Here is a 25,811-nt window from a genome sequence, read left to right on the forward strand (position 1 = left end):
GATGTTTTTGATCGATCGGCGGTTAGCATGTAGGGATATGATACAACATCAGATGATGTGATGATTATATTATCGCTATATTAGTAGGCTATTATTATGATTATAGTATATTCCTATGATGATTTTCATTTCTATGTACAGAAGCAATATGGACATGGTTCATCTGTACTCGACCGACGATCCTGGATAGTCTACATGCATTGAAGTGACATGCGATATAAGATAGTAAGATAGATAACAGATATAGGACAGTTATGAAGATGAAGAGAAGTTATTATTGTCGTATATATTATAGAGTAATACAAAATAGAAAAGGTAGTCACAGTAAGGATATCACCATACAGTAGTAGGCTTCATGCTGGCTCCTTATAGGGCGGAAAAAGTCCTGATCGTGGAGAATATCTGGGGATTGACAGTTTATCTTGAATAGACATGATAGAAAGAATATTATAATGAGTAGAATAAATTAAAATAAAAATAAGAATACAACAAGAACAAGACTGTCTATCCTTATCCTTTCAATTAATGCTGATTTGATGCTATACGCTCTGTTGAGCTGTACAGTATGAGACTACTAGAATAGTCATAGACTAGAGATAGAGATGCTTTAATATTCAATCGTGATAAAGAATAGATCAATTCATCATCATCAACCATCTTCATCCAGACACCTTCAACCCAACTCAACTTCAACTCACCTCATCTAATCCTATCCAGATGGCGATCATGTCAGGGTGGATTCGACCTGCACGCTAAATGTTTCTGCGCCAAACTTGCACGCCACATCTGAAACTGTCTTCATTCATTCCAATTCATCCTCTTGGGATCTTCAATTCTCCATTCTCTTCCTATCCTCCATTCTATCTTCTCTTCGATCTGGTCTCTCCATCTCATCTTCAATTTTATCCCCTCCTGTTCTCTCTCTTCCCCCCAGGATGTTCCACAATCCTCTTCTTTGATCTTTCCTTCTCCAATCTTAGTCCCATCCAGCTCTTCTCCACACTTGAATTCTCCCTTGGCTTCATCCTTTCTTCTCTTCTTCCTCTCCTCCACTCGTCATTCTATCTTCTCTTTCGATCCTCTCCTTCTGTTCTCTCCTTGGCTGCGTCTTTCCCCGGTTCTTTTCTTCGCGCTTCCTGCAAAAAATTCAACATCCCTAAAGAGCCTCATCTTTTCTCCCTGACCTTCTTCTCTTCTCTTCTCTTCTTCGTATCCGTCGATCCCATCTTCTCTCCGACTGCTTCTTTTTTCCCTTTAATTTTCCCTTTCTCAATCCAATTCAACCTCCGACTCCCCCCTTCAACCGTCGACGTCTTCTGGATCCCCTCACCGTTTCTACCCGCGAAGCTGCTCATGCTACTGGTTTCTGCACCCTACCTTGACTAGCTGTCGCACATGTAACAATGGCACACCCCGATCTCACTTCACATCATGTCAACTACTTAATATGGAGGTACGTCTTGCTTCCCATTCTCATGCAGCCCATTTCCCCCCCTTCCTTCCCCTCTTCGTCCTCTGCGCGTCCGCTAACTTGACTCACAGGTACCTTCAAGAATCAGGTGGGTTTAAAATTCTCGTCGCATCCTCCTTGTCTTCAGTCTTCAGTCTTCAATGCGACAGTGGCGTGACCATCGGATCATTCTCTAACTTGCTTTTACAGGCCATGGCGAGGCCGCGCTCATGCTGCAGCGCGCTTGGTATCATGATCCGCAGAGTTTGCCCTTTGCTCCATACATTAAATCTCACGCGCTAGTATCCCTGGTCCAGAAAGGGTTACAATATCACGACCTGGAGCATTCTCTCGACAAGGCACGTGTTTTTTTTTTTTTTTTCCCCCTTCCTGCCTTACATATTATTATTTAAATTTTTGCTTAATCTACAGGTCGGGAATTCCTAACATATTTACAGGAAGGAAATCCTACACCGATATCACCGTCAGATTTCTTCTTTGGGCCGGCACCACTGGATTCAGAGGCGCTGAAAGGTCAAGGTGGCCCGGACGCACCTGTTGGCGCAGACCAAGCGCCTGTTTCGCCTACGAGCAAAGTGATCAACGGTCACTCCGAACCCGCTCCCAACATCAAAAGGCCTCGCAAAGGCGATCGCGCAGAAACTAATGGAGACGATGCTGCGATGGACGTCGATTCTAACGGCGTGGCAAATAATAACGACACCAGATCGCAATCCCCGCAAGACGTGGACGGTGATGGAGATGTGAGCATGGGCGTACGGCCGGAATCCCAGGATCAGGAACCCGCCGCGCCGCCGACCTTTACGCTGACGACCGGCCACAGCGTTGGTGTCCAGATCACCCCCACCAAGGCTGCCGACCTTAGTCCCAACACCGCCATTCTGGATGTGGCTGGTGATGATCACGTGACGCGGACCCTGTGGCGCCCCCGGGACCCGACAGTCGTCGTTGCTGCCGGTGATACGTTCTGCAGTCTGTGGAAGCTGTCCTCCTCCTCGGCACCGGTGCAGGAGAAGCTAGTCGAAAGCAAGGGAGATGACGCATGCGTATCGACGGTTGCCTGGGATCCCACGGGCCAGAAGTTGGCTGTAGCCACCTACAATGACATGAGAGGATCCATTACCATGTATGATGTGCATGGATATGCTGTCGACCTTTTGCCCGAAGTCCCTCGAATGATTACTGGATTGCATTGGGCTGAAAACAGCTCTCACCTGGTTGTGGTCGCGTCTGATAGTAAAATTTCTGAGCTGGCTCTTTGGGATAGCTCATTACGTCCGGACGAATTCCCTTCTCCGCAGGTGATCGACGGTTCAATCTATGATCTCACTTGGTCAGGAAGAAACCAAGCCTATGCATGTGGAGATGGATCGGTTTACCAATGCGAAGTCGACTCGAGTATCCACATCTCCAAAACATTCTCCTCCGGTGGGACCGATACCGCTTGGACGTTTATTCGCTCTGCCAAATCCGGGAATTCTTCTGTGGTGGTGGCTGCAGCTTCTGCATCATCTGCCTTCTGGATTCCAACCCATGACATGCACCTGGAGGATGCGCACCAAGGCGATATCACAGCCATAGAGCTTCGCGCCCAGTCGCCAACACCCGAGCCTCAGCAACAAAGCTCTCAGATAGTCCTGGCTTCTGCTTCTACAGATGATACGGTCAAGATATGGCACATTGACTTGGAGTCAAAGCGCTTCGAATGCATCCATCGTTTGTTCCTTGGTCCGTCCCTGCCTGCCCTTGCCGGGGGCTTCTCTCCCGATGGATACGCTCTTGCCGCTGCAACTAAAGATAGGCTTTTCATCTGGAATGCAGAAAGGGGAGGTACGCCCATGGCCACCTGGAAAATGCCAGGATCCGAAGAGGCGAAAAGCGAAGAAGGTCCTGACCGGGCCGTCAATGGACAGAATGGGACATCGGAAGCAGTGCCATATCGTTCCCTCTCATGGGACACCGATGGTAAAAAGCTCGCTATTGGCTTTGACAAACAGGTTTGTTTCATCTACCATATCTAAACTGAGATCGCATACTGACTATCGGAATAGATGGCAATCGTTAATCTACAGCGCTGAGCATTGTTTATCTCCCGTAACGCAATGATAAACCTAACCAACTTTGCTTTCACATCAAAATAATCTATTTCAAGGTGCAAATGTCGCCGATGAAGACGACTGGATACAGAAGCTCGCTTCTGCACACAAGCTTCGATACTTGTGTAAAAAAAAAAAAGCACCTGCCTTTTACAATGCACCATCATCTAATTAACAGTCGGCTTTGGCAGTTTTCACATCCCTGCGTTGCGCCGAACAAAAAAGCCGTTCTCAGTACCACGGGGAGAACGCCGCTTATTCCCTACTATTTCCTGTCTACTTTTTCAAATCTACTTCGATAAATGCTTGGCTTAGAAGATATCAAACGGGCGCGGGTTTCTACGGAGTACGGGTCTAAGGTTGGCGGTTTCGGCAAATAACGCGGGGAGCGGTGGATTGGTTTATTTCATTAATCGGTAACATGGTCACCCTTTCACTGAATATCAGAATATCATAATCATCTCGATCGTCACATCGGATTCACGCCGAATCCCTACGCCCGGTCTGTTGAATCAACGGCAATGGCGTTGCCAGGTGTTCGTTAATGGGGAGTCGACTTGCATTGTCGAACGATTCAATGCAACAGTGCCTTCACCATGATTGATGCTCTCTTGATGTTGAGAGACCATTTCCTGGTCGCCTGCATCGAAACGCTGTTTCTGCCTCTCATCTCTTCTCCGTTGGCGTTCCTGCTCCCGAATACGAAAACCTTCATCGACATCCTTCCAACCACGCATCCACCCAGCTATGCCGTCGAGAAGTAGCTCGCTCTCGTTATCCTCCAGCACTTGGGATTTGCACTTCCACCGCTTTCCATTGCGCTGGGAGGCTTTAATCGACTTAGCCAACTCATACTCTTGTTGCCATCCGTCAACCCAACCCTCAAGTCCGTGAATCGTGCCTCGAAGTCCTTCACGTTCGATCGAGTTTTCCAGGATATCGGCTTGTCTGTGGGGAATAACGGATATTAGTTATCTGTCGGCTTCAGCGGGCTTTGGATAAAGTGGATGCTTACAGCTCGTGGATCTCGGACTCCAGCTCAGATATCCTGCTGGACAACGCCCGGCACTTGATACCGAACAAATCATAGATGCGGAATGATTCATTGCGCCGCTCGGTCAGTTCGACATTGAGTGCAGTTACTTGTTCGAGAATATCTGTGAAATAGGGATGGCCGGCTTCGTTGGCGGGCTCAGCGCGGTCACCAGCAGCTGGACGACAAGTTACAGTCGTTGCGGTTCCCGAGTGGACGCTTTGAGGGCGGCATTTCGATATTTCCTGTGTTAACGCGGCACGTGGGTCGAGTAGGGATTCGATGGTATCGAGACAGCGATGGAGAGTATTCGAGTCGTCTTCTGAAAAGCGGGTGTTTTCTTGAGTTGCCAAGTGAGCCAGTCTCGTGAGACGGTCTGGCAGCGGCCTGATGTCCACGTCCGGAATGTGGGATATGGACCCCTTGTCCGACAGCTCCATATCTATGGCAGAATCCGCAAAGTTCGGGGAGTGTCGATCGGAATGGGTGGTGGGATGTGCAGACTCCATGTCAGACTAGCACTTTTTTTCCTTCGTATATGTATGTATGTACTGTAGTTTCCTGTTTCGATGGGTGTAGAAAAACCGGCGACCAGAGCAGCGCAGTTCAGACCGGCTGCACGCTTTCTGGGGCAGAAAAGAATTGAATTCGTTCGACGTTTATGATAGCTTTTATTTCTGGTAAATCGTGGAGGGTGTCTGAGTCGGATCGGGCTACTGCATATCGAGTGACGCAGGCGATCAACGCTGAATTACCAGAGGGTACAGCAAGACAAGTGCTGTGCTTTGGTGCCCAAACAGTGACAGAAAGCAAGTGATAAAAATGATAGTCTAGGAATCCAGAACCCAGCAGTGGCGATGGCAGTGAACACGACGACGAACAGCAAAAAAAAAAAGGCGAATTGGCCGCGCCAAAAGACGGTATCGATAGCAGCAACTGACACGCTAAGCCACATCTGGGCATCATCGGCATTGACGCTCGCCGTCGCTGGCATTTGCAGTGCTTCATATGTACAGACTGTGTGTGTTTCCTGTTCAGGTTGCTGCAGGTAGTACAAATGATGATCATCCATGCTTCTGATCAGTCTAGGGTGTGATGCGTGATGCGTGATGCGTAGTCCTTGGGATACATGTACTTGTCCCTTAGATCTCTTAGTTGCATACTCTTTCGTACCCGCTCTCCGATTTTCTTTCTCCGCCAGATTTCTCGGGCTTCCGCATTTCCTCTCAAACTCCCCGCAATAGCTTTCTTTTTTCCTACTTCACAAAACACACCCAGTTGTGACAATGGCGTCGTCAGTAAGTAATATTCTGTGGATTGTTCCTATCTGTCTTTATGAACATGGATGGTCCTGCAGTGAAGAAACCACATGCTAATACTGCCAATGACTCAGGCCTCGATTGTGCCGTCTCTCGAGACCGCCAGCGATGTGGTCTCCCGATCGAGAAACACGAAATACGCCCCGAATCTACTTCCGCTTACTGCTTCGATCCCGGCAGATCTCTTGACTCCTACAGTCGCGTATCTGAAGATTTCGGAAAAGTAAGTCTAGTCAACAAGACAATCGATATATGGGAAAGAGGGGCTGATTGCGGCTGAACTGGTAGATCGAAATTATCGTTCCTTTACGAGAGTGCTGCGACAACGGAGACAATTGGGAGATACAGTTTCGTGGGAGCAGGTGCGCGCTAAATCCTGGAAGCAATGGGCTTCTTCTACTATTCCGTACTTGGGAGGAGAGCAATGGTGAACTAATTTCATGTCGGTTTTTAAGATCCCCACAAAATCCTCAAAACTGGCCCCGGCCATGGCCCTGAATGCGACCCTCTTCCTATCCTGGAGAAGGAACTTGCCCAGTTCCGTGTTGCGACTGTTCCTGGGTTGACGCTGCCACCCCTCACTGGCGGGGCTATCGGGTACGTGGGGTACGACTGTGTTCGATACTTTGAGCCCAAGACGGCACGGCCGATGAAGGATGTGCTTCAAATCCCTGAAGCGTTGTTCATGCTGTTCAATACTATCATCGCGTTTGACCATTTCTACCAGGTGGTCAAGGTTATCACATACATCCCCATCCCGAGCACCGATTCTGAATTGGAAGCCGAATACCGTAAGGGTCAGGAAACTATCCAGAGCGCTATCGACAAACTTCTTCGGCCCGGCGTCCCCTTGCCTCCCCAGGGCCCGATTGTGCCGAACCAGGAATACACATCCAACATTGGCCGGGAAGGTTACGAGCGCCACGTGACACGACTCAAGGAGCATATCTCCAAGGGTGACATTTTCCAGACTGTGCCATCGCAGCGTCTGTCGCGTCCTACCTCTCTACACCCTTTCAACCTCTTCCGTCACCTGCGTACCGTTAACCCGTCCCCGTACCTCTTCTATATCGACTGTGAGGACTTCCAGTTGGTCGGTGCCAGTCCAGAGCTGTTGGCCAAGGAGGAGAAGGGTCGTATCATCACCCACCCCATTGCGGGAACCGTCAAGCGCGGTAAGTCGCCCGAGGAGGATGAGGCGCTGGCGAACGAGCTGCGGAGTAGTCTGAAGGACCGAGCGGAGCATGTCATGTTGGTTGACCTGGCACGTAACGACGTCAACCGGGTGTGTGACCCCATCACCACTCAAGTCGACCGATTGATGGTCGTAGAGAAGTTCTCGCACGTCCAGCATCTGGTGTCTCAGGTGTCTGGTATTCTTCGCCCCGAGAAGACTCGGTTCGATGCGTTCCGGTCGATTTTCCCGGCTGGCACTGTGTCCGGAGCACCCAAGGTGCGCGCGATGTCGCTGATTGCTGAGCTTGAGGGTGAGAAGCGCGGAGTGTACGCCGGTGCAGTTGGATACTTTGGGTTCAACATTGCCAGCGCGGACGGTGCGACAGAACTGCCAGGAGCGATGGACACATGCATTGCCCTCCGAACCATGATGGTCAAGGACGGAGTAGCCTACTTGCAAGCCGGAGGAGGTATTGTGTTCGACTCGGACCCGTACGACGAATACGTGGAGACGCTGAACAAGCTGGGGGCCAACGTCCAGTGCATCAAGGGAGCGGAGGCGAAGTACCTGAGTTTGGAGAAGGAGGGTAACTGATTGATTTTTTTTTCTTATTAAAATGATATGGATTTTACGTGGATGAATGATGGCAATGAAATATAGACGGACCAATGATGGAAAAAGTTGCATGGGACTATCTAGACTGTTTGAAACAACGGTCATGAAGCTATGGCATTTTTTGAATACAATGGTTTTAAAATGATGATATAGCAATGTGCAGTAGTGGTGATGATCGTCTACACTGGACCCTGCGATGACGTAGTGGGCCTCGTGGTCGTCCGTGAGAACTTGGCAACTGTCAAGGTCGGGGAAGCACATTTAATCAATCACATCGATATGATCTATATAAACCGTGGGGAACGCCGCCTTCTGAAGAAGAAACATATCATCGAGTCTAGAGCAAAGAAGGCAGAAGGAAACAGAAGCGCCTATTGTGATTCGACGCCAAGTAAGAGTCGTACGCGGCCGCTTTGCCACAGGCGCCACGACAGCTGGAGGATCGAGTCAATTCAGGTCGGGTTGAGGGGATGGTTGGTTCAAAAAAAGGTTGAACGGGAGGATTTTTCTGGATGCCTGATTTAGCTAGTGTTCTCAGCTGGGAAGAGATTATTCTTTAACCATCTTGGGGATGTCTCAAGGGTGGATGGAATGGAGAAGTGGACTCGATCACAGCCACTATGGAGAACGGCCGATACGGAGTAACGTTGACAGAAGATAATGATGGCATGGCATCAATAATGAGCCAGATGTCCTTTTAAGTTATTCAGATTCGGGATCAAGAGTTAATGTAGCATCATCGAGAAGAATGCAAGAATGGTTGGGCCGTGGTGCTGCGGTATTTCTGTGTAGGCAAAAAGGCACGTCTTCTATTTCTGGCTCTCCTCCACATGGGCGTCTGTCTAGTTTCTGAATCGGGAGACATTTCGATCTAGTATTCTCCTTTTCTGGCCGTCTAAATCGATGAAAGTCATTGCTGTATCTGTCCGTCAGTTCAATTGTAACTATTCCTGCTACCATTGAATGGTATCATCTCTCGACATACATACCTGAAGTCAACGGCCGGATACGCGGCAGGTGTACAAAGAAACAACACCAATTCCCCGGTGATTTCGTCTTCTGGCCATCTGTCAATCTGGCGATAATATCCTCATCTTCTCTCCTTCGTCTTCTTCATCTTCTGCTAAGACCCTGAAAAGCCGCGGTGGGACTGTGCTTTGCAGGATCGTCGTCATACGCCAGAACAGCCCGAGTTCGTCACTTTCTCTCTCTCTCTTTTCTCCTCCAACTCTAACTCCCCCTCTCTTCCTCTTCCTCTTTCTTCCTCTCTCTCTCTCATCTTCGCCTCCACCATCTTCATCCCTTTTTCTAAATCGGTCCATCTTCCTTTCCGACCTCTCTTCTTCCTTGACGGTCCTCTCTCCCTTCCCTCCCAAACCGTCATTGATTTTGCCTCCCTTTCCGACCACCCCGTTTTCTTTCTGAGGCAACCACCGCATTGAAGTGATTGATTTCCCCCCCGAACGCAGCCTAAAAAGCGCGATAAGGAGAAAAGGCCGGCTACCTTTCCTTCTCACACTGTCTTTTGATTCATTTGCGCAATTTAAAAAAAAATACCTGACATAATTCCCACGCGGGGGAATTTGCTTTATTTAATTGCGATTTTTTTTTTTTAAAAAAAAGAAAAAAGAGCCCACTCTTACTACTACAAATACAACTACTACACTACTGCCCAATATGTCTAAAGTCGTGCGAAGTGTGAAGAACGTTACAAAGGGGTATTCGTCGGTGCAGGTCAAGGTTCGAAATGGTACGTTTCTGAGGATCTCCAATTCTTATCTTTTTGAAGGTCCTTTGTTTTCGAGGGGATAGTATGGTTGCCACCACTGTCTTCTGGGCGGAGGGGTATCATGCCACCTTTTGCGATACTTGGATCTTAACTTCTTTGTTTGTTTGGTTACATTTTGAGAGTTTCCTTCAGAATGCTAATTGCGATCTTATACAGCTACAAGTAATGACCCCTGGGGCCCGACGGGTACCGACATGGCCGAGATCGCTTCTATGACGTTCAGCAGGTAGGCTCTCCCCGGTTTGTCCTCGGATATATTTCAAACGAATCTAATTCGCGTCTTCGCTGCAGTCCGACCGATTTCTACGAGATTATGGACATGCTGGATAAGCGACTGAATGATAAGGGCAAGAACTGGCGCCATGTGCTCAAGTCGTTGAAGGTCTTAGATTATTGTCTCCACGAAGGTTCCGAGTTGGTAGTCACATGGGCGAGGAAGAATGTCTACATTATCAAGACCTTGCGGGAGTTCCAATATGTCGATGAGGATTCGAGAGATGTGGGTCAAAATGGTCAGTGGCATTGACACCTGCGCTGGGAATAGCCATACTGATAATCGCGCAGTTCGTGTTGCCGCGAAGGAGCTTACCTCCCTTATCATGGATGAGGATCGATTGCGAAGTGAGCGATCCGATCGGAAGCTTTGGAAATCCCGCGTGAGCGGGCTCGATGAATATCAGAGCTACGGAAACGAACCTCCACCACAGCGTCGAGCAGAGCGACGTCGACGGAACCCTGAGGAAGACGATACCGAATACCGATTGGCCATTGAAGCGAGCAAGTATGAAGCGGAGGAAGAGCGAAAGCGACGAGCCAAGGAGGCTATGGGGGCAGAAGACGACGAAGATTTGGCCAAGGCGATTAAGCTGAGCAAGGAAGAGGAGGAGCTGCGCAAGCGCGAGTTGGAAGAGAGCAACGCGAAGTCGCTTTTCGATGATACCCCTGTGCAGCCCGCTCCAGCACAAGCCACCGGTTACAACCAGGGATACCAGCAGCAGAACGCCGTTGACTGGTTTGGAAACCCGATCAATCCCCAGCAGCCCTTGTCAACCGGCTATTTGAACAACCAATACGCGCAACCCACCGGCTTCCAAGGCCAGCCTACTGGCATGTCCAATGGATACAATGGTTTCGGACAACAGCCAAGTGCCTTTGACCAAAACCCCTACGGCCAGCCCCAGAACAACTTCTTGCAACCACAATCCGCCCTTCAGCCCCAGCCTACTGGTTTTAGCACGAACAATCCATATGGATTGGATGTTTTCTCCCAGCAACCGCAGCAGCAACAGCAACAGTTCCCGCAGATGCAGCAGCAGCAGGAGAGCTACCCCTCGGCCGGCAGTAACAACCCTTGGGCTTCAAACGGCCAGCAGCCCGATGCTCTGAAACCCATGCCCACTGGATCAAACAACCCGTTTGCCGCTCGCACCCAATTCCAGCCCGCACCACAGCCAACCACTGGCCCCCCATCTCTCAACACGCTTGCGGAAGAGCGTGCTACAAACCAATTCCCCTCTTATAACCCGATTGCCAACTACCAGGCCCCACAAACAGCGTCTCCATCGGCACCTGCACCGCCGAAGAGCACACCTCCCCAGATGAACAACCCCCATCACAACCGTCTCAACGCTCTTCTTGCCACCGGAGAGGGACAGGATACGTTTGGTAACGTCGGTGACCTGCGTATTCCCGCACAACATACCGCACCGGGCACCTTTGTCAACTCTGCTGGTCAGGGTCTAGACCGGTTAAGAGCCACACACACAGGCAACAATCCCTTCTATGGCCAACAGCAGTTTGTTCCGCAGCAGACAGGGTTCGCTCAGCCCGCCAGCAACCCATGGGGTGGTCAGCAGGCATACCAACAGCAGCCACAGCAGCATGGTGGTAGCCTGATTGATCTGTAAGGTCTGATGCATATATGGATGGCTGCTGGATGGGGAAAACCGATATCATTCATTCTGTTTTCTTTTTTCAAAAGCCACTGATTTGATTGTTTTGTGGGATCGGATTCGGATACCAATGTCTTTGTCTTTGCTTTATTTCTTCTCATTAGTCTCTTTTAAGTCGGCTGGGTTGTTTTTCTTTGTCTTGTTCATTTGCTTGCTCTAGTGCATCGTGAAGCAAAAGGGAATCTGGTATTTTCAAACATCTTCCTCCAACTTAAACCTCCTTTTTACTTTTCTTTTCTCGTGTCATTATTTTCTCTTTTCTTTTTCCATTTGTTATATTTCCTTTTTTTCCTTGTCTTGCTTGGTTGCATTCCCCCTCTTACAGGTTCTTCTTTTGCTGTACTTTGTCTCTTATATCATACGTACTACCAACTTATATCCTTTTGTTTTCTGAAATGCAATGAGATAATCAGTTATAGACATTTTCTTTCCAAGTAACTACAGTACAATTAAAATTAAATGTTTTAATAGAAGGGTGTAATAAAGTGAAATAATCAATCCATTCAATTCATTTGTGAATAAATAATATCATCCACAAAGTATTTCAATACTAGATACTAAGAACGCAGAAGGGTAGTTACTCATAGTTTCATACTCAATTCATCCCAGAAATACCATCCTAAAATTTCCCCATCCACAATGCAAAACAAAACAGGCCAGGCAATGGAATCATAGGCAGACAGATAAGAGTTCAATCATCCCGATATAGTAGTATAAACGTACCCCCATCCAAGCCCAATCCAAACCCAACCCAGAAACACCCCCCAGCGAAGCTCAAGAAAGAAAAACAACCCCCCAAGAAAAGACATCCATATCTCCATATCAAACCCAAGTTCGCCACATAATTCGACTCGGAGCCAACGTAAACTTCGTTTTGCGCATATGCAAGTATTTCATCATCCACCGCGTTCCCCGAAATTCTTCGCCCACTGCTCGTACTCGCGTAATCCTTCCTGACTTACACTGGGTCGGATGGAGGAGAGACTGGCGTTGAAGTCTTTGAATTCGATGGGTCGGATTTGATCCATAGGGGTGTGGAGGAGGGCTTCGCCTAGGTTGCGGAGGGGGCCCATGGCGGCATCTTTGGCTAGAGCGGTAATGTCGGAGCCGGAGAAGCCTGTTTTTAATATTGGTATTAGTGTTCAGGGTGTAAAGATGGATTTCTTGTTTCAGACATACCCTCTGTTACTTCGACTAATGCTTCAATGTCTGCATCACTCAGCTCGTGGACCTGGTGACTGAGTAATTTTCGTAGCTGTTGCTCTCGAACATGGTGTTCGGGAAGGGGGATGTATTGTCTGCGGACGAATCGTCGTCGCGCTGCTTCGTCAATATCCCAGGGCATGTTAGTAGCTGCCAATACAAGGACTCTACTTGCGTCTCCCATCTTTTTCTCTTTGCTGGGCTGCTCGCGGCCAGCTGCTGCTCGTTGAAGATCAGACCACTGAATCAGGAATTCTGTCTTTGATCGTCGTGATGCCTCATTCTCTGAACCTGACGATCGTGATGATAGTAAAGAGTCTATTTCATCGACAAAAATGATGGACGGAGCCAGTGCTTTGGCTAGTCCGAATAGTGCACGAACAAGCTTCTCACTCTCACCGTGCCACTTTGACGTTAGCGTAGATGCAGAGACAGAAAAGAAAGTCGACTTGGATTCCGTAGCCACCGCTCTCGCAAGCATTGTCTTTCCGGTTCCCGGGGGCCCAAAAAGAAGCATTCCCCGCGCAGGTTCCCGGAGACCTGAGAATAAGTCCGGACGAAGGAATGGGTACACCACCGCTTCTTTGAGTGCTTTTTTCGCCCCCTCCAGACCTGCTATATCATCCCAATGGACTTCGTCACCTCGGACAACGATGTCGTTGAGAATTTGCCGTGCCGCAGCGGTATCCACTCCCTTTGGAAGCTTGTTCATGATGTCCATAATGGCATCATCTTCATCCTCCTCCTCGTTGTCCGTTTCATCATCGGTAGATTTAGGACCCGGTGATTCCTGATCACTCGAAGGGGGCGTGACTCTAGGTTTAGCTACTGGCTTTCGTCGGGGTCCCCCATGTGAGACGGACATCCGGTCCATAGAGCGATTGAGTCCATCATCGCCGCTCCCCGATGAGTTGGAAACATAAGAAGGTTTTCCAATAGAAGGTGTGACTTTCGATTGGGATTTAGACTCATTTGGCGGCTTGTTCGATGAGTCTGCTGGCCAACCGGACCGAGGTGGTTTGATAGGAGATCCAACTCCATTAGAAACAGAACCTGAAACAGGCCGTGATGGGTTTGATGACCTCAACGCGACAGGCTTGGGTTTGACGGACGGTTTAGGGGAGGAGGTTGGCTGAATAGCATCCTTTGGTTGGGACGTAGAGAAAGAGGAAGACTTGTGGCGATTTCCCACTTGCGGGCGAGGACCAGCTGGAGAGTGAGTAGTAGTCGCTGGTGCTGATGCTTTCGTAGGAAGATGTCGTGCAGCATCAGAGCCACGCGGTTTTCGCAAATTTCTCGGTACACGATCATCCGCAGCCTCTCCTCGACCCTTTCTCCTCATCAGCAACTCATCCCCGGAAGCAGGTTGCTCTTTACGGAATCCCGGGTCACTCGAAGCAGTGATTCGGGACGATACCAGCGCCGCATCGCTCGGTGTCTTTTCCGAATATGAAGGAGACCGATAAATACTTCCCCAAGCCAAACCGGCCGCTTGAGATGCAGCCGGGCGCATTTCCTTGCGCTTTGAATTTGGGCTATCCTTCTTCTTTTTCTTGGCCTGCTTTTTGGGATCCGAACTGCGTAGAGTGGTGGGCATCGGTTTCCGTCTTTCAGGACTCGAATTGCGGGACTTGGTTTTACCTGAGGAATTGGACTGGACTCGGAAGGCTGGCGAGCTTGTCGCAGGTGCAGCCCCAAATCCAATTCCATTCCCATCCTCGTTCGAAAGGGAATCCGTGCTGGGTTTGCTCACAGGTGGTGGCCGTCCCGGGAATGTTGGCGGTTTGGATAGATCTGTGTAGCCGACCGCGGGAATCGTGCCCTCTCCAATCCAGCCCGGGGTACTTGGAGTACCGGGGGACCTGGAAACTGCTTTCCCTTTAGATAGTACTCCTGGCTTGCCACCATCTGGGGAAGTTCGATTATTCTTCTCCTTTGCTTCTTTTCTGCTTTCGCGGAGAGCTCCGAGGAGATCGACCCGCTCTCGGCATTGGATCTCCAACTGACGAAGCGACTCTTGGAGAGCTTTCTCGGTTTCTGATTTCGGGACGTATTTCGAGGGTATTCGGTGGGCATTGTGATAATATATCGCCTCAAGGGCAGAGCGCCAGGATCTTAATGCTTCTTCTTCGTTGTTCTATACACCGCCCGTTAGTCTATGATTCAGTGGCGGTCTTTTTTTCCCTTGCGAAGAGCTCAACAACAACGAAAAAAGCCAATTAAACTGAATCTGATGGGAATTGACTACTGACCTGGCCTTCAAAGTACACGGCCGTGGAACACATAAGATAGCACTCGTCGTACGTCTTCTGCATCGAAGACGCTGCATTTGAGCGCATCATTCAGAGGGAGGTGCAGGCCCGCCCGCACCAGCCATGCGATTCGACAAGGGGAATTGAAAGGAGCAAAGAGAAGAGCAATGGTGATTGAGATGCGGGGGATGAAGTTGTCGAAGCTGACCAGCAGTTGACTGTCGGAGAGGAAAAGAGTCGAGGGAACGAGAGGGGCTCTGATTTTTGTCCTCGCGTGACGTCGTTGGCCGCCGCTCTTCTGTCAACTACGGATCAGTGTCTTGGGATGAACCACCAGGGCGACATTGGAGATGCAACATATTTTCAGAGTAGGGATTATATAAAATCGTCTAAATTTCTGGTATTATTTCGACAAATTGAGACTCGAATATCATCGTCAGTGATTTTCCTGCGTCAACCGTCCCGTTCCAGCCTGATCGTGTTGGCTGGCACCAATTCGTTGCATCTATGAATACATGTTCGCGGGGAGAGAAAAGAAAAAAGACATCAGAGAGCTACCAGCCCTCCCAAGATAAGGAAATAATAAAAAAAATGGAGCACAAGAAAACAAGTGAAGAAATAGAAAACGGAAATAAAACATCAGCCTCCGAAGAAGTCTCCTTGCGATCCAACGCCGGTACGATATAGGAATACATCGAGCCCCGATCCAAAATGAAAAAAAGAAAAAGAGTCAGAAAAGCTCACGGTCGGTCATGATCCCTTCCATCTCTTCTGTCAGGAAATTCTAAAACATTGTAGCACCCTTCCAAAGAAATATACACATTTGCCAGAACTGAAGAAATATAGGTACCGAGGAAGAGGAGCCGAGGCCCCTCTCCCCCGAGTGGCACTCATTCGGGCTTCTCCCGGGTGTCTCGGAATTGTCGCACACACCGAATGAGACAGACAGATAGAGAAGAGAGATGGATCGGGAGAGAAGAAGGTCAAGAAGGAAGACAGCGCGCTGTCACAAAGCTGGTGAATATACAGCCGCAAAGTCGCCCCCCCCTCTTTTTGGGTTCGCCTTGCCCTTCCTTTTCCTATTAATCCGTTACGCAAGTGCAAGGGAATGTTGCCATTCGAATTTTGTTGTTTTTGTTTTTGTTTTTTGCTGTATCTTGAATTTTATTTTTCGTTTTTTTATCGCTGGTGAGAAAGCTTCATTTGAGGCCGAAGGTAAGTGGCTTTGAATATGCAGCGAGTCATGTATGGCGATAAATGGACCATTTTAGCTGTCCACCTGGCCCTTGAAGTACGCCTTGGCCATCTCGTAGGATGTCCTGAGAATAGGTGTTAGCATTGAGATCGAACTCAGAGCAGCAAATCAGAAAACTCACCAGCAGATCGCAGTGCTGGGCATTGTGGAAATGATACGAGGGCGAGCGCCACGGAGGAAACCACTCCAGCCGAACTGGCGCTTGATGATGGCCGCTGCGTTGAATAGACCCTTGGCGGAACGGATCTCCTCGTTCTGTGCCAGTCCTCGGGTCTGGAGAAGGGTCTTGACAACATCAAGAGGCGTGGTGAGACCAGCTGCGAAAGCACCGGCAAGACCACCAGCAATGCAGTGGGTGAAAGGATCGTAGTCATGCGAGGGGTTCATCACCTTCGAGATCGACTCGTACGCGACGAACTGGGTAGCGGTAAACGGAACAGTCATGCAAAGCGTTGTGGGATATGAGACGTAGAAAGCCCGGAAGCCCTCAGCGCCGTAGACGGATTTGGCGCACTGGAGAATGTTCTTGTGGATGGAGCCGTGAACCTGCATACGTTGCTTGATAACTATTTCCATACTGTTAGCAAGTCTGCATGGTCGATCCTGTGCTTTGCGGAGTATACTCACCATCGAATGGGTTCATTAATGCGTCGCTAGCAATGGTCGCGGCCGCTCCACTGGTGGCTAGAGTCCAGTCAGCATGTTATCCCCCGTCTCTCATGTCCAAACTCATTGCAAGACAGCGACTCACCAGCAGCAAGAGGGTGGTGTCCATCATCGACGTTACCACCTGCGAATTCCTTGACAACCTCATATGTGCCAAAGTACACGGCGTGAGCGGGACCTGTCGCATCCATCAGTCTCCTCATCCCAGATTATCCGCGATATTCCATTGTCATCTTACCCGCACCGACAATCACACTCGAAACACCCTTCCATAGTGTCCTCCAGCCTTCGATCCGGTAGATGGTGGAGACCGCGTTGGTCAAGCCTGTGTAGAGTCCTCCAGTCGAGGGATGTAAAACTTGCATGCGAGTCTATCCAAGGAGATTCAGTTAGACCGCGTCCGATATTTTCCCGTAAAAAAAAACTGCACCGGAGAAACAACATACCTTAAGCAAATCGACCGGATACATAACAGCGTGTTCCTTCCCACCAGTCAGCACAATAGTCCTCCAACCTCAATTGATTCCAGTCCACAATCATACCGCTATCCCTGCAAAAGCACCAGCCAACATATTCCGGCCGAGGCCATAGTTAGAGGGAAGGGCCTCATAGCTGTAAGAACGAAAAAATGACATGTTAGCTTCGTGTCGCAAGCTATTTTGCCCTGACAAAAGAACAATTTATAGAAACCAAGACAATCGACCGGCTTTCATCCTTCCTCACTTTCCTCTTTTTCCGCAGCAGGTAAAGAATTTGGAGGAGATACCGTCGAAGCTCATAAAAGTGTGTATAGAAGAAAGCCGAAGCCTAGAACAACATACTCGAACTCATCCGCGACTTCTACTTGTTCTTGAACCGCCATGGAGCTGTGGGAGCTCTAGCCGGAGCTGGAGCCGTATAAAAAATAAAAGGGTATCGGTTTTATAGGACGGGGGGTATAAAAAATCGGAGGGCGGAGAGGAAGCCGAATATGAAGACCAGCTGTCCGAGAGAGCGGGAGGGGGAGAAGGGTGAGGAAGAGAAGAAAGAGAGGAGAGAGGAGAAGGGAGAGAAGAAGAGAGGAGGAGATGGCTCTCGTAGGAAGATGAAGGGAGGATATCCAATTGCGGAGAGGAGGAGGAGAGAAGAAGAGGAAGAATAATTTGTGGTGATGGCCCAGGTTGGGGAATTCTTTTTTTGAAGTTGTAGTCGTTCACTAGTCCTAGGCGACTAGTGTTTGCTCTCTGCCGCGGACTCTGATGGACACGAGACAGCCACAAAAATTGTTACCACACTTTCTGCCGCTGCTTGTTTCTGCCAACTCGATGGAGATTTTCGGTTCAGATCAGCAATATGACTTGTATATTTTATCTAATTTCCTCTGTCTTTTCCGCGGACTTTTTTTCTTCTTTCTTTTTTTTAATCGCTTCTTCCAACTCGGCTTTTTCCTGCTTCAGTGCTTATGCAAGCCCAAGGCCGAGGCTCCCGTCCGATGACGGAGTTTGTATATAATACGGTATATAATACGATTCTGCAAGAGCGACAATCACTTCTGCAGTGGCAGATATTCGGTCGACAAATAAATATCAATCGTCATATCAGTTGACTCAATGGAAAGACAAGAAACTCTTGTCACTCCATCCTCTAGATAGCCATCTATCCAAGTGGCCGTTCTGCAGAGATGATGGATCCGCCGAATTGCGGAGGAATCAACGCTCCAACAACAATACATGGGCGTAACTCCGGATCGCCTCAACAAAAGCCAGTTAGCGTACAAGATATCTGGAGAAAAAAAAGATCCAAAATGGTCTTCTTGGAAATTCTGCTCTGCTGGAAATCCAAATTAGAATGCCATACCCATATCTGATCGGCCTATCCCATCTTATCATCTTATCTGTATTGAAAGCATACGGAATATCCTGCATTGATCTCTTTAGCTTCACGGCTTCAGCTTAGCCGAAACGAGACTAACCGCCCGACTTCTTATCTGATCCTCATAATTTGTTATTAATCTTAAGTAAAAGTGGACACGTCCAAGCCGCCAGACTCTGGATCGCTTCGTCCCCTGGTAGATGGAGTCGGCAACCAAATACGAGAAGTCTCTCGTTTCTCTACTCAAGAAGACTTCAGGTACAAGTTAATGATATCTCATATGTAAGAGCTGTAAAAACCAACCTGCGCCACGGACTATAACAGAACAAAATGCCAGCATCACATCACTTTAAAATGACAGGCAGTGGAAAAGGATAAAAACAACAACGCCTGTAGAAAATACAATAAATCCACTATCCAGCCCCTGAGCTGGTGTCTCTTAGTGGATTACAAAATGCATCAGGCAGATCGTGCAATGGTCATTCACGTCGTCAAGGTTCTTAGGTTCGCTTATGTTGACTGTTCGAAAGGCGTTCGGCCCCCTAATGCTGTCGAGGCCACGTTGAATGTACTGTCGAGTTTACCATTCCACGTTGAAAGACCATTCCCCTGAAATCCCATTCATTAGTTCCAATCAAAAACACCCTTACTCATGGAAACCTTACCTTGTTTCAAATTTTCTGCAGTATCGCTCAGTAGAATCACCCGACGCTTGTTACAGTAAGCTGTCTTGTCGAGGATGTCGACCTTGTGTTTGGCAAGTTCCGGTACAGGCTTCTCGAACATTTCACTCAGGTTCTCCACTGCCATCTCCAGGTCCTTTTGGTTATCCTCGAAGATCATCGTCAGGTTGTTCCGGGCAAGGTAATATGCAAACGCATACGTCCACTTCAGGGTTTGTCGACATTGCTGGAGAGCCTGTGACGCCGTATCCAAGAATTGTACCTCGATCCATGACAGGCCAGACTGGGACTGGAGACTCGTCATCTTCTTTTCGGTCTTCAGGTACAGGTCTTTGTCTAGCTTCGCCGATTGTTCGTGATTGGCGTATCGGTTGTAATAATGCAGGTACCGCTCCAACGACTGCCGGGATTTAGCTTGAGAGGTGCGGGCTTCGGAGCCCGATTTCTCTTCGTATCGATTGCAGTTATACCAGCTGGTGCCATGCTCAGACCAGAGACCCATGCACATCCAACAAAATTCATGCTTGCATTTGCGACATGTCATATGGTTGCATCCTCCGTTCTTCTCAATTGTCGACTGACACTTTGGGCATTCCTTTGTGTGAGCCGAAATCCAGTTCGCGGTCTCTGAGTCATCTTCACATTTCTTCAGCCACATCTTGACCAGCGTACACGGTGCCGGCTGGTGGTCGTTCAGAGTACAGCCAAAACAGAAGTAGTGTTTGCATGCACACTGCACCGTGGGCACTATGCGATCAATATCGCGTTTCTTGACAGGGCAATCGATCGCGTACTCGCAATTGGGGGCCGGGCACCATTTCAGATTATCCTTGTCATCGACATATGTCCTTGTCAGGAGTACTTGGTATCTGCTCACAAAGGTTAGCTAATGCCTAGGAAAAGTAGAATCGCTGTAGCTAGGAAACTTACCGATCTTTGAGGGCATCTGTGACAAGCAAGCCCAGAGACTTGGAATCCACGATAAGATGACACTTTTCCCCTGGGCATTGAATCCGTGCTGCTTCACCTTCCTCCCGAATCTTCTGTGAAAGATAATGCCGATAGCAGTCTACGCAAAATCTGTGTCCACACCGCATAGCATACGTCTGAAGATCATCACCATCCTCACAGCAGATGTCACACATAAACCCTGGTATCACCTCAGTCTTTGCCGTGCCTTCGAAATTCGTCCCAAGACCTGCTGCCTCCAGTGTTTTCTCTGGGTGATCCATGTAGGACTCTATCAACTTTTCCCGGTTCCACCGCCCGTATCGCAAAAGGATGGCGCATGATTCCGGCGGCAGGCCCAGAATCGCGGCGACCTCCACCACCTGTGCGTTCTGCTCCCGTTCAATATCCTCCGGGCTCAGTACTTGAAATTCCACCTCGTAGGGCTTCCTTGTGTTTCCGATGAGGTCTTTATCCTGGGAAAACCCGTCGCCGAGATCATCGCCGAAATCTATCCAGTAGAAAAGTCAGTGACCGGCCTATCGCTATCGAGAAGTCATCAAACAAGCACATACCGTCTAAGCTATCATCCTCGCTTTCTTGAGTATCCAAAAAGTCGGCACTCGAGGCATCGCTCATGAGATCATCATCCGAAGACATGCTGGTAGTCGCTGGCGTCGCAAGATCGGACTCCTTAACCGAAACAGAATAACTCTCAGATGTCGGCTTATCTTTCTTATGGGCAGGCTTGCTCGAGGCGGTGTTCTTCCTGTTGGTGGCGTTGTCCTTCCTTCGCGAACCGTCGACGGAAGCCTTGGTGGGGGCGGCTTCTGTACTCGTTACACTCTCGTTGTCTGAAATCGCCGCCTCGGCCGCCTTTCTCTTCCTCGTTAGAGGAGGCGTGGTGAACAGATGTGACTGTATGGCAAGCCGGGGAAGTGCTGACTCGAAAAAAAGCAAGGTCTCGAGATCGAACGTCGAGACCTTTCTTTTTTCCCGGGCAACACAACGTCACAGCCTACCAAAGGATGGTCTTTTTTGTTCCAACCTCACGTTTGGAGGAGCCACAGCGGGGAAAGAAAAAGAGAAGCAGTGGGAAACACCCCCTACTACGTATGTAGCTCAGCCGATCGTCACGTAGCTTATCGAGAGGTTCTGGGTTTGGAGAGGGGTGGCGTGGGAACTTTCAAAGAGCGGCCAGGGCGGCACGGCGGTGGGGGTAGTGATCGTACACCTTGAATGGGCGTAGGTCTGCACGGTAACCTGAATTGTCAACAAAAAAGGAGTTTATAACAAAGAAAGAAAGAAAGGAGAATATACGCACAGCGAAGGATGGACGACTCTCTCTGCTTGGACCAACTTGCACGAGTAAAGGGGGTAAGAGGGACTTTCTTTTTCGCCTCGCCAGAACTCCGCTGGATGGCGCGGGTAGGCCGATGTGGGGAAAAAAGGGAAAAAGAGAGAACAGCAGTGGCCACCCAGTTCAAGTATACGGATTGCTTATCCAGCCCTTGGTCGTTCTTCCGTGGTGAGGTCTTTTGATCGAACAGAGCCTCAGGTCTAGGAGCGACCGTGGCTTCAGGCTCGATTGATTCGTTGGCTGGGCTGGAGAACAACACGCCCTAGTTACTACCCAAGAGGCACAGGGCCAGTAGAAGAGAGATGATGTCAGCCAGTCAAACCAAAAGACTTCAAGCCCAAGATGGAAGAAGAAAAGATGAAGACGTTGAAAGGTTCGAGGATGAAGAAATCAAGAGTCAAGGGTGTGACAGACGCAGATGACCTGACCTCTCATTATTACAAAGGCTGGTAAAATACTGTTTCTTTCCAGGCAACTATCACCTGCTATTGCTATGAATCACATCCAACCCCATATTATTTTTATCTGTACTGTCGATCCCTACATCATCAATCGCAGCCTTGAAGGCATCCATCTGCCAGGGAGATTTTGGTAATAACTTTTTTGATCTTTCATTCAAACATAACGCATTTTTCTATTCTATTTAATTCATTCCTCCTCGCTTTCTTCTTCTTCTTCTTCGTCATCGTCGTCATCGTCATCTTCTTCCTCGCTGCTTTCCTCTTCCTCGGCATTTGCAAGCCAATCCACAAACTGCTGGGTTTGAGCCCGCACCTTCTTCATCTCTTCGCTGTTGCTGGATCGCTCATCGTCCCACCACTGCTCGTATGCTTCCTCGTCCACGATCTCCAGATCATACAGCTCCTTTGCGGTGAACAGGAGAACCATGTCACCCTTGTTGCGCTGGGCGAGATCCTGCTGAAGAAGAACCAACAGGTCGACTTGGTCTGGCTTCGCAGCGCTGTCCCGATCGAAGATAGACCGGTCGACAATCTCACGGTACTTGCCAAAGATTTCCCGGACTGCCTCACCAGCTCCCTTGCCGCCGTCTATCAGTTGCTGGGCCCACTTCATAAAGGCCGACACAACGGCTCGCCGCACTTCATGGTCTGAGGCATTGGCCGTCATTCGCAAACTGACCAGCTCCAGTTGTACAACATCCGAAGTAACGCCGTCCCGCAAACTGTCGTAGACGCTGGCAGCAGCATCTTGGACGAAGTTCTCGTTTCCGCCCTCCTCATCAGAGTCGGAGTCATAGCTTGCTCGAGATCCGCCGAAATCTGATACCTCGGAGGATAGGGTAGAGATGGAATCTGTAGAAAGAGAAAGCTGGCCCATATTGTAAACTATAGAGAAGACATTAGCCAAATTTGCATGTAAACCATCAAATGGTGGAGACATACCCAATCCCGACGAGGCATTGCTTGCATTATCATCTTCATCATCCTCATCTTCGTCGCGGATGTACTCGTAGCCCTCGCCTCCTTCACCAACCACTCCAGGGTCATCTGCGACCTCAGTTCCATCTTCCTTCGGGGCTTTGGTTACGCGTCTTCCTTCACCAACGGTCACTCCGTCGGCGATCTTCACATCGTATGAGAGAAGAGCTCCAGATTTGACCGTGCAGTTCTTTCCAACAACAGCCTTGTGGGCGATAATAGCTTGTTGGACGTTCGTTCCATCACCAATAACAACCCCATCCCAGATATAAGCACCATCCAGGGTGACGTTCTTGCCGATCTTGCAGTTCCGTCCAAGGACTGTGTTTTTCACTGTGCTCTTATCACCGATGCTTGTACCTTGACCGATGACTGTCCGACGGCCAACGACACAGGATCGAGCCAGAGTCACGCCTTGTTCTTGGTACAGGTTACCCTTCCGGAGGTCATAAGTGTGGCCGGGAAGCAAGTTGGTGTCTGGGCATAAGGGGTATGTCCATCTCGCGAGAATATCCTTGCTAATAGCATCGTATGCCTTCAGGTTTCGTACTCTTGCAGCATAGTTTTCCTTGATGACGTGGGTGTGGATTGTCTTTCCATTCAGCTCATAATCCTTAAGCACACCATACAAGAACTGCTTCCGGGGAGTCTGGTAGTCGAAGCTGTCGGACCACAAACTCAGCACATCGGGGGTACAGATATCAATGTTGCAGTCGATCAAGTCTTGTCGAATATCAAGTTCGGAGTGGGATAGCATGATCTCGGTGTCAATGTTCAAGCGTGGCGAGTGCTCTGTGCTGTGATGATCGATTTCTTCGTAATGCAAACAACGGTCCTTGGTTGGGTCGACGACGAACACGGGCGAGACGGACGACGACTTTGTGCGGTGGTTCCGGCCGGCTTCTCTCAGGATCATGGTCATGATCGCATTCTTGTCGGACTCGCGGCGAGCACGGTGTCTGGCCAATGCGCCTTCAATAGGCAGGTTACTAATAACATCACCGCTGACAACAATGAAGTCGCCAGTGATGAGATGCTTTCCATCGAGGTCCCGCATAACATCTCCCACAGAGGTAGACGTAGACTTAAGGAAATTCAGTTGTTTAAAGGGCGATGACGGCGCTCTCCATTTCGACGCACTTATTATTCCAAAGTCAGCTCGCCAGTCCCAATAATGGCCTGCACGAAATTTCCGCATATCAAAAGACGACGTACTTGATGTATTTCTCCAGTTTGTCTGAATGAGCCCCTCCATACAAAAACACCTCTTCGACACCTGCATTGGCGAGGAATTCCAGGGTATATTCGATCAACGGGGTGTTCGCAAGGGGCAATAGACACTATTATTGGAAGTCAACATCAAGGCTCCTCAAGTCCCTGTATGGATACATACCCTAGGTCTGTCGAGGGTAAAGGGCTCGAATCTCGTCTCGAAGGTGTCTGCAAGGACCTAGTAAAGGGCAGGAAAGATTAGCATTCGTATTCCACCTCTCCAAATCCAACCCCGCATCGCGAGATGCTTCCTTGAGTGTGGATGCAAAGACATACAACTGCCTGCAGAGTCTCCTCTACCTCCTCCGCTGCATTTCCCCTCTGCTTCCCACCTCCGCCTTTTTGCTTCGGACCCATTGCTAAACGAAGAGAAAATTAGACTTATCAAACTGGGACGATCCTCGCGCACAGTTTGGCACTCACATTATGGTGACTTAGTTTTTTTTTTCCACCCCTCCCTTCAAATAAGAAGCTTTTCGCGTCCTAGGACAAATTTCACCCAAGATGAATGCGCGATTCGAAATACCGACGGGGAAAAATAAAAAAAAAAAAAACAGAACAGCCGACAACACCGTTCCCAACACAGCCTGTGATTCTTCTTTCTTTTTCCAGGAAAGGCACAAAAACTCCGCCAAGCATTCGGAGTCATAGGGGAACCATCCCACCTCCGCCGCGGGCATGTTTGCTCTGTTTGTCCCCCTTCTTAGTCATCACCACACGTGACCTAAAATAGCAGCCACAGCTCATCAGCCCCAAAAAGTCCAGAACCAGCAGCAAAAGGCCTGGACCCGCGTAGACTCGTGCCCTCCCCCCTGTTCAGGCACCGACGGTCTAGAACCTCCCCTGTTAAACGTGGAGAATGTCGATGATGCGGCTTGGATTGCGATGGTTGATCGAGTGGTACGGGTTTACGTTTTATAGAGGCGAACTACGGAGCATGGGCTACCGATATTGGGGAACCTCTCCACCGTGTCGGGGCATTTAATATCGAACTAGGCTATTCTCACGACATGAACTGCAGGTTCAAATGTCAGGTTCTATCTTTTTTTGATCCGAACAAGAAAGCTATGCTTGAAATATCCACATTAAATGGAACCAGCTTGTTTCCAATTTCCAGAATTGTCACTGGTATGAAAAAAAAAGTAGAAAGTCGAAAAGAAAAACACAAGAATTAAAGATGAGCATTTTGCATGGTCCGGAGTTGAATTAGGAAAACAAAGGAAAGAAGAGGAAATGAAGAAACCAGCTTTCAATGCAGAATACGAGGGATGAAAATGACTTTCGAGCCCCAGTCCCATGTTTGGTCAAAAGGATAAAACAAAAGAAAAAAATAGATAGAAAGAAAAGTGATCCAGATGCCCCGATTTCAAAACCCCAACCTTCCCAAAGAACACTATACAAACGACGTGGGAAGATTCTGCTGCAAGAGT

At 49.0% G+C, this 25,811-nt stretch overlaps 12 protein-coding genes across 12 annotated transcripts; 5 read left to right on the forward strand and 7 right to left on the reverse strand.

The window, feature by feature from the left end:
- The first annotated feature begins 403 nt into the window (after positions 1–403).
- Positions 404–1,646, forward strand: ASPWEDRAFT_203173 (uncharacterized protein). Its single transcript, XM_040832272.1, has one exon. It carries the CDS (start codon positions 757–759, stop codon positions 1,384–1,386), a length of 630 nt encoding a protein of 209 aa, XP_040693996.1. The 5' UTR covers positions 404–756; the 3' UTR covers positions 1,387–1,646.
- ASPWEDRAFT_203403 (WD40 repeat domain-containing protein) lies at positions 1,579–3,814 on the forward strand. The gene is made up of 3 exons (XM_040832273.1): positions 1,579–1,809; positions 1,909–3,468; positions 3,523–3,814. The coding sequence occupies exons 1-3, from the start codon at positions 1,681–1,683 to the stop codon at positions 3,547–3,549; spliced, it is 1,716 nt and encodes a 571-aa protein (XP_040693997.1). The 5' UTR covers positions 1,579–1,680; the 3' UTR covers positions 3,550–3,814.
- Positions 3,815–4,079: 265 nt separating this feature from the next.
- ASPWEDRAFT_166401 (uncharacterized protein) lies at positions 4,080–5,109 on the reverse strand (the record flags this gene model as incomplete). The annotated part of the gene is made up of 2 exons (XM_040829986.1): positions 4,080–4,515; positions 4,583–5,109. The coding sequence occupies 2 exons, from the start codon at positions 5,107–5,109 to the stop codon at positions 4,080–4,082; spliced, it is 963 nt and encodes a 320-aa protein (XP_040693998.1).
- Positions 5,110–5,230: 121 nt separating this feature from the next.
- ASPWEDRAFT_203049 (uncharacterized protein) lies at positions 5,231–5,857 on the reverse strand. Its single transcript, XM_040832271.1, has one exon. It carries the CDS (start codon positions 5,670–5,672, stop codon positions 5,352–5,354), a length of 321 nt encoding a protein of 106 aa, XP_040693999.1. The 5' UTR covers positions 5,673–5,857; the 3' UTR covers positions 5,231–5,351.
- A 29-nt stretch (positions 5,858–5,886) lies between these two features.
- Positions 5,887–7,690, forward strand: trpE (anthranilate synthase TRP2; the record flags this gene model as incomplete). Its single annotated transcript, XM_040829987.1, has 4 exons — positions 5,887–5,898; positions 5,994–6,142; positions 6,208–6,281; positions 6,375–7,690. The coding sequence occupies 4 exons, from the start codon at positions 5,887–5,889 to the stop codon at positions 7,688–7,690; spliced, it is 1,551 nt and encodes a 516-aa protein (XP_040694000.1).
- Positions 7,691–8,528: 838 nt separating this feature from the next.
- Positions 8,529–9,545, reverse strand: ASPWEDRAFT_202606 (uncharacterized protein). Its single transcript, XM_040832268.1, has one exon. The coding sequence runs from the start codon at positions 9,148–9,150 to the stop codon at positions 8,782–8,784; it is 369 nt and encodes a 122-aa protein (XP_040694001.1). The 5' UTR covers positions 9,151–9,545; the 3' UTR covers positions 8,529–8,781.
- Positions 9,389–11,407, forward strand: ASPWEDRAFT_47182 (epsin; the record flags this gene model as incomplete). Its single annotated transcript, XM_040836915.1, has 4 exons — positions 9,389–9,461; positions 9,657–9,726; positions 9,792–10,012; positions 10,065–11,407. 4 exons carry the CDS (start codon positions 9,389–9,391, stop codon positions 11,405–11,407), a joined length of 1,707 nt encoding a protein of 568 aa, XP_040694002.1.
- A 941-nt stretch (positions 11,408–12,348) lies between these two features.
- On the reverse strand, positions 12,349–14,994 carry ASPWEDRAFT_22519 (putative AAA family ATPase; the record flags this gene model as incomplete). The annotated part of the gene is made up of 3 exons (XM_040832347.1): positions 12,349–12,569; positions 12,632–14,792; positions 14,908–14,994. The coding sequence occupies 3 exons, from the start codon at positions 14,992–14,994 to the stop codon at positions 12,349–12,351; spliced, it is 2,469 nt and encodes an 822-aa protein (XP_040694003.1).
- A 1,180-nt stretch (positions 14,995–16,174) lies between these two features.
- Positions 16,175–17,463, reverse strand: mrsA (putative mitochondrial carrier protein; the record flags this gene model as incomplete). Its single annotated transcript, XM_040827406.1, has 7 exons — positions 16,175–16,226; positions 16,284–16,728; positions 16,790–16,846; positions 16,914–17,006; positions 17,067–17,199; positions 17,275–17,310; positions 17,371–17,463. The coding sequence occupies 7 exons, from the start codon at positions 17,461–17,463 to the stop codon at positions 16,175–16,177; spliced, it is 909 nt and encodes a 302-aa protein (XP_040694004.1).
- A 265-nt stretch (positions 17,464–17,728) lies between these two features.
- Positions 17,729–18,078, forward strand: ASPWEDRAFT_33687 (uncharacterized protein). Its single transcript, XM_040833841.1, has one exon. The coding sequence runs from the start codon at positions 17,799–17,801 to the stop codon at positions 17,967–17,969; it is 171 nt and encodes a 56-aa protein (XP_040694005.1). The 5' UTR covers positions 17,729–17,798; the 3' UTR covers positions 17,970–18,078.
- Positions 18,079–19,259: 1,181 nt separating this feature from the next.
- Positions 19,260–22,105, reverse strand: ASPWEDRAFT_47185 (RING finger protein; the record flags this gene model as incomplete). Its single annotated transcript, XM_040836916.1, has 5 exons — positions 19,260–19,288; positions 19,345–20,231; positions 20,293–20,821; positions 20,886–21,228; positions 22,085–22,105. 5 exons carry the CDS (start codon positions 22,103–22,105, stop codon positions 19,260–19,262), a joined length of 1,809 nt encoding a protein of 602 aa, XP_040694006.1.
- Positions 21,916–25,217, reverse strand: ASPWEDRAFT_202756 (translation initiation factor eIF2B catalytic subunit epsilon). The gene is made up of 6 exons (XM_040832270.1): positions 24,805–25,217; positions 24,658–24,740; positions 24,503–24,559; positions 24,325–24,449; positions 23,074–24,248; positions 21,916–23,016 (listed from the first exon to the last, which is right to left on the reverse strand). The coding sequence occupies exons 2-6, from the start codon at positions 24,736–24,738 to the stop codon at positions 22,319–22,321; spliced, it is 2,136 nt and encodes a 711-aa protein (XP_040694007.1). The 5' UTR covers positions 24,739–24,740; positions 24,805–25,217; the 3' UTR covers positions 21,916–22,318.
- Between the last annotated feature and the right edge of the window lie 594 nt (positions 25,218–25,811).

This window comes from Aspergillus wentii (assembly GCF_001890725.1).
Source record: "Aspergillus wentii DTO 134E9 unplaced genomic scaffold ASPWEscaffold_1, whole genome shotgun sequence".
NCBI classification, from domain to species: Eukaryota; Fungi; Ascomycota; class Eurotiomycetes; order Eurotiales; family Aspergillaceae; genus Aspergillus; species Aspergillus wentii.

Bases quoted from the DNA above. Each gene is read 5' to 3' on its own strand.
- ASPWEDRAFT_203049 (XM_040832271.1), bottom strand. From the start codon at position 5,672: ATGGATGATCATCATTTGTACTACCTGCAGCAACCTGAACAGGAAACA.
- ASPWEDRAFT_203173 (XM_040832272.1), top strand. From the start codon at position 757: ATGTTTCTGCGCCAAACTTGCACGCCACATCTGAAACTGTCTTCATTC.
- ASPWEDRAFT_202756 (XM_040832270.1), bottom strand. From the start codon at position 24,738: ATGGGTCCGAAGCAAAAAGGCGGAGGTGGGAAGCAGAGGGGAAATGCA. The intron at 24,560-24,657 runs GTATGTCTTTGC...GCCCTTTACTAG, and splicing joins AGGAGACTCTGCAGGCAGTT to GTCCTTGCAGACACCTTCGA. The intron at 23,017-23,073 runs GTATGTCTCCAC...TCTTCTCTATAG, and splicing joins CAATGCCTCGTCGGGATTGG to TTTACAATATGGGCCAGCTT.
- ASPWEDRAFT_203403 (XM_040832273.1), top strand. From the start codon at position 1,681: ATGCTGCAGCGCGCTTGGTATCATGATCCGCAGAGTTTGCCCTTTGCT. The intron at 1,810-1,908 runs GCACGTGTTTTT...ACATATTTACAG, and splicing joins TGGAGCATTCTCTCGACAAG to GAAGGAAATCCTACACCGAT. The intron at 3,469-3,522 runs GTTTGTTTCATC...CTATCGGAATAG, and splicing joins CTATTGGCTTTGACAAACAG to ATGGCAATCGTTAATCTACA.
- ASPWEDRAFT_202606 (XM_040832268.1), bottom strand. From the start codon at position 9,150: ATGCGGTGGTTGCCTCAGAAAGAAAACGGGGTGGTCGGAAAGGGAGGC.
- ASPWEDRAFT_33687 (XM_040833841.1), top strand. From the start codon at position 17,799: ATGAAGACCAGCTGTCCGAGAGAGCGGGAGGGGGAGAAGGGTGAGGAA.